General features: G+C 36.1%; 1 protein-coding gene across 2 annotated transcripts; it reads right to left on the minus strand.

Moving 5' to 3' along the window:
• Positions 1-6,411: 6,411 nt before the first annotated feature.
• LOC145137031 (Enhancer of polycomb-like transcription factor protein) lies at positions 6,412-9,290 on the minus strand. Of its 2 annotated transcripts, XM_079071173.1 has the most exons (4): positions 9,086-9,290; positions 7,245-8,914; positions 7,023-7,140; positions 6,412-6,918 (listed from the first exon to the last, which is right to left on the minus strand). In XM_079071173.1, the coding sequence occupies exons 2-4, from the start codon at positions 8,775-8,777 to the stop codon at positions 6,692-6,694; spliced, it is 1,878 nt and encodes a 625-aa protein (XP_078927299.1). In that variant the 5' UTR covers positions 8,778-8,914; positions 9,086-9,290; the 3' UTR covers positions 6,412-6,691. The 2 variants fall into 2 exon arrangements, with proteins under 2 accessions (XP_078927299.1, XP_078927300.1); XM_079071174.1 differs by having other exon boundaries at positions 6,412-6,915; positions 7,245-9,290.
• Positions 9,291-10,184: the final 894 nt, after the last annotated feature.

Below are 10,184 nucleotides of genomic sequence, written 5' to 3' on the forward strand. Positions count from 1 at the left end.
ATTAAGGACTTAATCCATTAAGTACATTATTGCTAAGTTAGTTTGCCAATGATTATTATTTAATATTTCAAGTTTATTAAATAATTCCCGATCAATTTCCACAAGTTACGGTTTTATGCCCTTAGGGTTTTCCAAACCCAATACTAGTTCACTGGCCTATTGGTTGGGCTTTTAGGTCACATTGGGCCTTATTGGCCCATTAGGGTTCCATTGGTCCCACATTGTCCAAACATCCCCCAAAAGAGGTCCAAACGCAATCAAAGCACATCGCCACCCGACACGGCGGTCGGTGGTGGCAACCACCACCTCATGGTGGTGGTTCAAGTTTTTCTATTATTATTCCGATTACATATTACAATGATACACACACACTAGCCCAAAATAAACACCTAATAATTACACAAACAACTACCATGAGGCGGTAGACGGTGGTCGGAGGTGGCAGCCACCACCTCACGGTGGTGGTGGTCCTCTTGTGACTCCTGCCAAGAGAACTACCCACACGACACTCTTTTTTTTTGCGCGATAAGCCTAGCCACCCACCTGGTGGCGCGTGATGATGGCAGCAGCGGCCTTGGCGGCCATAACTTTGACTAACGGCGGCAGCGGCGGATGGCCACAACGGAACCCAGCAACAGCAAACCCAATCGGCCCCTCCCCCGACCACAACACGGCTCAAGACTCCTCTTATGGTCTCCGGCGTACAACAAGTTGTGAGCAACAGCAGCAATGGCATGAACGCCGACGCCCCGACGGCGGTTCACCGGTTTCCACAGCTAAAGAGGCGGCGGCTGAAAAGAGAGAAAAGGAGAAGGGCGGCGATTTCCGATGATCGATGTCGTTGGCGATTGATGATGGCGTTCCTGCTTCGGCACGGCAGCAACGCCGGTGGTTGATACTCGATCTCGACAAGGTGGCTAGAGAAAGAGAGGTGGAAGAGCGACGATTCTGGTGGTCGCTATCATCGGTGGTCAGCAACCCTCGTGGCCCAAGATGTCTGACAGCCACGCTGTGACAGTACCCGGTGGTTACGGTGGTTTCCGATCTCCCCGATGATGGTGGTGAGAGGGTGGCGTAAGGGGCAGTACGGCAGCTAGAAGAGGGAGGCACAAGGATGGAGGGTGACGGCTACTCATATTTTTTTAGGGTTAGGGTTTGAGAGATGGTTGCGATGGGTTATATACCCGGCTCCTAAACTCCAGCCCATAATTACAACAATGACCCTCCCTTCTCTATTCCTTTCAAGAATGGCCCTAATATTTACCCTTTTAACCCCTCCTGCAGAAAACCCTTACAAATCAGGTCCAAAACTTACCAATCAGTCCCTCCTCAACAAAATCTTCTCATATAAGGTCCAGAATTTACTCTTTAGTCCCCGCTTCCACAAATCCTTACATATTAAGTCCAAATAATACCAAACACCCCTTGAATTATGAAAATCTTTACAAATTAAGTCCCACAAATACACTTTAACCCCTGGAGATTCAAAATCTTGTCATTTGGTTTCCCGAAACCAACTCCCTGCTAACTATTATTTGGTTTTGGGTTATAATAATATAAAATAATACCAATTATTATTTCTCGGGATCTCGGGTTTATTATTTTAATTACCCTATTTTAAATGGGATGTTACAGGATCCTCTAGAAAGACCATCTAAGTAACATCAAAGTGCATGTTTTGACTATGCACCTTAGTGCGTAGAACTACAAACTCACCTTAGCCTTGACAAGTCTTTTATTAAACTTCAAGTATTAAGCTCCTTTGAAGTTGTCAATGTCTCACCTAATAACCATATATACCAAGAAATCATCAAATAGGGTCCATGTTTTATAAACACAACTTTTATACTTTTTAACTTCTAGATTTTTTTAAAGTTCCCAACTCGAACCCTATTCAGTTTTTTTATCATAAAACAAAATCTGCAACTCCAAACAAGTTGATATTAGAGTCCCTGGAAACTACTCAATTTCCTACAACTTTGTCAAATTAATGGCTTTTTTATATTCGGACCAGAATGAATGGCCTCTATGGCCCTTGCAAGACAGATCAAAAATTCTGTCAGGATTTCTAATATTGACAAACATCACCATACACTTCAAGATTAAAAACAACAAATTAAGATCATTCAATTTTGCACACAAATATTCTTGGATATAGGTATTAGGACATAATTTGAGTATTTTATAGAAACACCAAAGAGATGATCAAAGACATGGTTGTAAATAATATGTTCTTAATCACACATCAATTTAGCACTCATATGTTCTTCTACCATTTAAGACATACAAATGATTTTTAACCAAGAAAAAAATGTCTTAATAGGGTTGATTAACTCATAAATTAAGTGATTCATTAAGAGGTTCAAGAATGGTTTCATCTAGTTAAAAAAAAAAAAACTAAGTGAATCAAAGTTTACATGAACTCATGATATATGTATAGAATTGCATCTGAACCCCATTAGCCATTAGACAAAACAAACATGGTGTTTGAATAGGGACAACCACAACCACAAAACATGGTGGTGGTGTGGTGGTGGAATCCGGCAGCCATGGCTGCTGGTTGTGGTGGTGGGAAAATCAAAGCAAAAAAACGACATAAAGGATAACCGAATTACCACCAAAAGGAGAATAGTCGGAAAACACTCCAAACATGCCTCCTCTTCTTCCCAGGGACACCGCCGGCGGAACCCTAGCCTCGTCGGAGCTCTGCTCGAGCCTTGCCAGAAAATCTCTCCAGCCTCTGTGCCTCTCCTGTTCGACTCACAACCCAACGAACCTACGCCACCCTGAACGACCCTCGAGTACTACAAAACACATGATGAATGACTGGAAGAGGAAACGACGGAACGGACGAAGGAGAAGGAATGGAGTTTGGCAAAAGGAAACGACGCGTAGTCGCATAGAAGGTTACGACCGCATAGGGTTATCTTTCCCCAAGATTTTGTTTCAGTCCCCTAGATTTTCCATAATATTCCCTTTAACCCCCAAACTCTATAACTCTACTTTTCTAGTATTTCCAGAATGACAATCTAACCCCAGACTTTCATTTTACCCTTAATAAATTAAATTTACCCCAAATATCCACATTATACCCTTAATAAATTAAATTTACCCCAAATATTTACACAAATTAATTGATTAATTAAAATATATACTTTTTAATTATTAACCAATTCTTTTTAAATACTAATTTACATCATTTTTATAATTTATTTAATTTCACAATTTAGGATGAATTAACTTTACAACAATTAATATTCCTATAATGTAAAATTAACATCGTTAATAGAAGGATTTATGGGTCGTTACGTAATTAAATTATTTAAATAAAAGGGAAACAAAATTTTCTAATATATTTGGAGGAAAATTAAAAAAATTATAGTTAGAGGGAATTAAAATTAACAATGTAGCTTTTGTAACAAAAGTTGCAATTGTTAATAAGATTTGCTACCTTTTTAAAAAAAGTTGCAATTTTCAATAAAACTTGTAACTTTTTTTAAAAAAGTTGCAGCTTTCAATAAAATTTGCAACTTTTTAAAAACAAAGTTGCAATTTTTAATAAAATTTGCAACTTTTTTAAACAAAGTTGCATTAAATATTCTAGTGCAACCTTTTTGTTCAGTGATACCTTTTTTATAATAAAATGCAACTATTGTGAAAAGGTTGCATATAAAAAGTCGCATTAGACTCATTTTGTAGTAGTGTTGATAGATCTTTAAGTAGACTTTGAGTTAATGATGAATCTAAACTAATAATTAGTCGCAACAAATAATAGACTAACACTTAGTGATAATAATATTAGGTTACGTCAAAGAAAAAGACAATTGTTATAAGCGAAGCGCTGCCCGAATTTTGAGTCGTCACTTTAACAAGTGAATGCATAGTTACTTTCATCTTACACATAGATATGAAGTATTCAATATTAATACATGCTATATGTGCTAATTGTTCCTGATATTTATGCTAGATGAATGATTTATACATGTTTTACGTGATTTAAATTGTATATGTATTTTCATACCTATAAATATATTGGGTAAATATGGGAAGATGAATGATGAGAAATAAAAGATGATATAGATGATGAGTAGAGAAAGATGATGAAAAACCTTGACTTAAACGATGATCCGGTCATCTAGCAGAGTATAGATGACGACCACAGACTATTGTAGACAGTTCTGTGGAACGCTAGCAGGCTCGCAACCTGTAGGTGTTTTTGAACTACATGTTCACCAGATGTACTCTAAAAACCCTGGAAGTTATGGACTTAGTGCCCTATAAAGGAACGTTGGCAGCTATGAATTTAGTGCCCTATAGATGAACATTGGCAGCTATGAATTTAGTGCCCTATAGATGAACATTGGCAGCTATAGACTTAGTGCCTAATAGATAACATCGGCAGCTATAGACTTAGTGTATGTTGGATAAACCCTGGCAATGATGGACTTCATGCCTATTCCTTAGGACAATCCTTAGGAATGAATGAATGAAGAATAGATGATTAAACATAATAATTATATTATTGTGGGTTGAAAACCCTATGTACTCACCAAGTTTCCCGACCTGACTCACTCAGTTTATTGTATCACAGGAGATACATTCTGCTGGGAGATTCAAGGAGTATTAGACCACTAGTTTAATTACTGTAGGGCTTGTAATATTTCGTTATGCTTATGTTTCTGTATTGACGATAACATCCCAATGTTTTAACATAAATAAAACACATTTCTTCGAAAATGATTTGATAATATCATTATCATGTTTTCTGGGAATGAATTCCGTAATATTATTCTTCAAAAAGGATACTCTGATTTTTAAATAAGCATAAACAAATCGGTCTTTCTGGTCGTGAAATTGGGGATGTCACAAGTATGAATACATAAGAACAGATTAAAGTATAATTCACTAGACATGTGGTCTAATGTTGTAGATTCGTTCAGGTGTTGCAGGTTCAGATGGTAGCTATTATACGATAGGAGGTAGGAGCACTAAGGATTTGGACTAAAAGTAGAATTGTATTTTAGTATTTCCTTGTTGCTGTAAATTATGGTTATGATTTATTGTAAACCTGGTTATAACCTGTGATGTAAAATGTTTTTGAAGTTAGAATTTCGCATTTTATAGAAAAACTCTGATAAATCAGTATATTTAGATGAAAAAGTTTGGGTCGTTATAAGAAAAAATTTTAGCTTTGATATCTCGACTTCGGATGACTGTAACTTATTGAATATAGATCCAAAAATAATGAAATTATAGCCTAAATTGAAATACAAATTATAAACTAAATGCTAGAAAAGATCTCATGTCAATCCAACTTCAAACGAATAGTTATGCAATTATATAAAAAGTATTACATATTACAAGTCGTTAGGAAAGAATAAGGCATTAAGGCTCCTAAACCCAGGAACCGGACAAGTAAAAAAACCATAACCGACTTAGTGAGATTTCGGGAACCGAAAACCGGCCTATGGTGTAAAGCCATCCAACGCCGGTCCAAATACGGGTGTTAGTCCAATCTGATTAGGGGTGACAATTTTTGACACGACACGACAAAAATACACGAAACGAAACGAAATTTGGACGAAACTGAAATTTGAATTCGTATTTGTGTCGTGTTCGTGTTAACAGTAAAAAACATAATGGTGTGCCGTGTCGTGTCGTGTTCGTGTTTAAAATTCGACACAAATTTGACACGATTTAGTAGTTCTTTATCGTGTTTTTTGTGTTATATTTAATAAAGAATTCATTAAATAAACTAGTTTTTAGTAAATGTTATATTTGTCGTGTCGTGTTTTTCGTTTTTTAATTCGTTCGTTTTCGTGTTAGTTAGAAAAAACACGACATCGTGTCGTTTCGTGTTACATAAAACATTGTCGTGTCGTATCGTGTCAGACAAAAACACAAAACGATAGCACGATTTGCCACCTTAGGTCTGATCCATCATTCGGGATGCTCACCTCTACAAGTTGATGTGTTCACATTTAGGTTTGAAAAACAAACTCTAATGTTCTGAAGATTTATGAACTCTTTTGGACTGTTGACGTAGCATCAAAAAAACTGTGAAAAAGTTCTATTACGGATGTGTTTAAATTACACAAAATAAAAACAATATTAAACAAAAAAATAACATATATTTTTGAAAAATTGAAAGATAATACGTTTGATTTTCTAGGATTTCATTCACATTTAAAACAATTCTATTTTGAGATTTCTATTTATTTTATCTTATTTTATTTTTTTGTTAGTGCAAACAACACTTCAAGGTGGTAGAAAATCATTCAAGTCGACCTTGAAAATCAATTCATCATTTTGTTCAATTTATTTCTTAAAATTTTTATTCGATTATAATTTATACCAAACAATCCCACCAAATATAACTTGGTTTCAATCAAACCCAGAACCAAAGGATGATGAATAAAAACAAAAGCTTCAATTGAATTCAACCCCTCATAAGTTAAAACCCATGTATCTTTTTTATCATAATTTTTAGAAGAAACTAAACCAAATCTCCAATTGTACAACATTTGGTTCGTAAAGTACTACTACCGATGATGATGATGATGCAGAATGTACATGCAATTAAGATCTGTACAACAATTACAGTACCACCAAACCAAGCAAGCTTTCATGGCCAACAACATCATGCAAAAAGCTTTCTTTTCTTTTTCCTTTTCCACCAACACAAATCAAATCAAATCATATCCCCCAATTCCACAGATCCATATTTTGCAAGAGCTTCTGCAACCCTAAGTGCCATTGTCGCCTTGTAAGTTAGTAAATCTGCAACCTCCATTAACATCTGAGCTCTTTCCCGCTTCACAATCGCTCCCTCTTCAGCCCTTTTTGCAGCTCCTTCTGTTTCTTCAACTTTCAGGGCCGTGTTTTCGGCCTCTTCCACGTTTTTATCATACAGGGCTGCTGTAAATATGATCAGACACCAAGGTCAATTTCGTAATTTCACATTATATGAGAATAATAAAAAAAAACAGAATATAATATATATTATATTAATATGTACACACCTTTCAAGAAAGTTAGTTGCTTTCCTCTTCCCGATTGATTTCCACGTTTTCTAAATGACCTTTTCTTGCGAAGAACGGATTTGGTGTTAAGCTGTTCGGTTTTCTTTGGTTTGTAAAACTGCCAAAAGAAACACAGAAATTTGTTAGAAAACTACATAATGAAAAGACGTGAATGCCCTTATGACATGGCATGATAATATTCTTTATTAATTTTATATTTACCTGGAAAACACGGATAAGAGCCGAATGCTTTTTCTTGCGTTTAGCCATCCAATAATCATAAACACCTTCTAGAACATCCTTCGATGCCAGCATTTGACATCGATCAACAACCGATGCCACGTCAGCATAATCTTCCGGACTACCATAAATCCCTCTCTCAAAACTATCGATTATTTTCTCAAAATCATCTTCATTGACTTTCACATCATGGTCAAAATTAAACTTTTTCAACCACTCGTCGTCATCAGAATCCAAGTCATAAACCGTGTCACTCCTTTCCAAAACCCTAGAAACTTCATCACCTCTTGAAGTAATATAAGAATCAGGCATTTTAAAAGGTGAAGATTCAACATCTGCATACCCTTTTACTTCATTTACCCGAGGAACAGGGATTATGCTTGTTAATGTAGCTTGCAATTGGACACTTCTTTCAGAACATTTCCTGTAAAGTTCTTTAAAAACAAACCAATCTTGTCTATTTGGGAATTCAAGTCTCCAGCTTTCATCATTTCCAGCCCAAATTATTGCATGGGTGACCCGGTTGTGAAAACAGGATCGCATTGCGGTTCGGGTTTCGACCCGAAAACTTTCGACCCCGTTTCTTTTAACTACAAGAAACCATTGTTTAGGAGCAGCCATTTCCATGGTGATTACAGCTCCACTTTCTCTATAGCACCTATCTGATTCTATAACTAATATATTTGCACTGCAAGTAGCTGAATCTATATTTTGGGTTAGTTCCACAAGTGTAGATTTGAGTTCTTTGAAATTAGGTCTGCAGATTGACCGAGAAATCTCTGGGTTTGACTTTATTGGGAAGAAGGGGACACCATCTTTTACCAGACAACTTGAGGGGTTCCTTCGTTTTCTTGATCTGAAAGAACTTCGCCTCTTTTGAATAGCTCGGTGGATTGTGATGTTGTTTCTTGGTGGCAGATTTGAAGTATTCATACCTGTTGGAACCTTCTTTCTTTTAGATTTGGATCTTAAAGGTAAATGACGCTTGACTGGAGATTGATTTCTTTTGATGGTGATTTTTGGTGGCAAAGTTTGAAATTCAGTTAGTGATTCATCTGCTATGATTGTCTTTCTGGCTTGCTTTCTCACAAACTTTTTCCCATATCTTTTATCTGAACAGACTTGAGTATCATGATCTGTAGATGGTAGATTTCTCTTCCGTTTTCTTGAATAGACCAATCCCCACCTCCTGCAACCACTGTTATGGTGAATTTGATGGAAAGAATCGCCTAACCTCAATTCCCCTAATTTGATTTCAGTTTGTGGTTCTCCTTCAATGTCCATAAGCTCGTCGTTGTTTGCTTCATGTGAATTGTGCCATCCGTTTTCTTTAAATTCAACATCACCATCGTCGTGATCGAGCAACTCAATCCAATCTTCTTCGGCGTTTTCAACAGCGAGATGTGTTCGCCTCATATGTTTCAGCTTCTCGTCAGTAGGAAACAATCGTCTACCTGACCTCAAAACCCTAGCACCAAAAACCCTAGTCGTCCTCCTCATCTCCACCGACGGCATGGGCACCGTCCTGTCCCTCTCCCGATGAGCAATCAAAACCTCCGACGATCTTTCTTTCCTAATTCTCCTCAGACTCTCAAAATTCTCATGACCGATGAGGTCAATTCGTATCCTCAGGTAAAATCCTCGAAGACAAACTAAAAATTATACATATACATATGCTTATACTCACAAAAAAATAAAAAATCTAAGTAAAAGAGGAGACTTCACGGACATATTAGATCCGGATTTTTCTAAGAGGAGACTAATCGTTTGAAAAGTTCTAGTCCTGCCTATGTTCTACATACATGTCTGTGATATAAACGTACCTGTTAACGGCAGATAGAGTTTAGAGATACAGATGTGGTGGTGTGGTGGTGGTTGTGGTGGTGATGAGTGGGAAATCGGCAAGGGCGGGGGGCGGAGGGCGGGAGGAAGAAAATGATGTGTGTGGCGGCCGTTATGGCAGAGAGGGGTAAGTGAAGAGGCGGAAGCGGTGCTGGCCGTTGGATCTGGAACCCTAGGGTAACTGTTCCGCTCATATTATTATTCAATCAAAATTAAAAAAGAGGGAGTAAAAAGGGCAAAATTAAATTGAATTTTTCTCTTACATCCATATATTTTGTCTCAATCTCAACTTTCACCCCAAATGTTTGAAGTATTTACACTTTCAGTCCTTGTAAATAGAGAGACAATTTTAACAAACTTAGAATTCTAAAATGATACATATCAAACTTCTAAAACCAAATATTTATTTAAATACACTCTAAATACCTTAAAAAGTTGTTTAAAAACTATTTATTTTATATAACTATGTATGACGTGAATATAAAAGTTAATTATTTATTATAAAATTCTAATTTATTATGTAGACAAAAAAAATCTCTAATTTATATGTGATAAGAGAGAGAGAGAAAAAGATACAAAACTCTTGGATGTTTTTAAGTTAAGCTTTTATTTTATTGCTATAAATAAATATAAATAAATGAAGATGTTTAATTGGTACAAATTTAAGAAAAAATAATCACAAAGTGTCAAGGTCTTAAAATAAGAAAGTTATGCCAACATGTAGTCCATTAATAAAGGTTGTGCCAACCAACATGTGTTGACAGGGGAAGCAAGAAAATCGATGCACATAAACAAAATTTATAAATAAATTATATTATGTTTTCTTGACAGAATTTGTTTTATTTTTTTATAGCTTTATGGTTGTGATTTCGTACTTTTTAACATAATAGTTATGGGTTATGTCATAGAAAACGTTATCAAAATGGTTTAAAAATAAAGTAAGAGTAAAGGGTTTTCTAGACTTTATGATAATATTAATGAGGGGTAGAAAGGATAAATATGCATAAAATTGGGGGTTTAAATGCAAATTTTTACTGAAGTCTATCGGTCAATTCATGCCAAAGCGTACAGAGCAAGGAA

This window comes from Lactuca virosa, chromosome 9 (assembly GCF_052849685.1).
Source record: "Lactuca virosa cultivar CGN04683 chromosome 9, Lactuca_virosa_CGN04683_v6, whole genome shotgun sequence".
Lineage (NCBI taxonomy): Eukaryota > Viridiplantae > Streptophyta > Magnoliopsida > Asterales > Asteraceae > Lactuca > Lactuca virosa.

What these genes read in the sequence shown, in the direction of transcription:
- LOC145137031 (XM_079071173.1), bottom strand. Translation starts at nt 8,777, where the DNA reads ATGCCGTCGGTGGAGATGAGGAGGACGACTAGGGTTTTTGGTGCTAGG. An exon ending in CTCTTATCCGTGTTTTCCAG is followed by an intron (nt 7,141 to 7,244) that starts GTAAATATAAAA and finishes TTCTTTTGGCAG; the next exon opens with TTTTACAAACCAAAGAAAAC. An exon ending in GCAACTAACTTTCTTGAAAG is followed by an intron (nt 6,919 to 7,022) that starts GTGTGTACATAT and finishes TCATATTTACAG; the next exon opens with CAGCCCTGTATGATAAAAAC.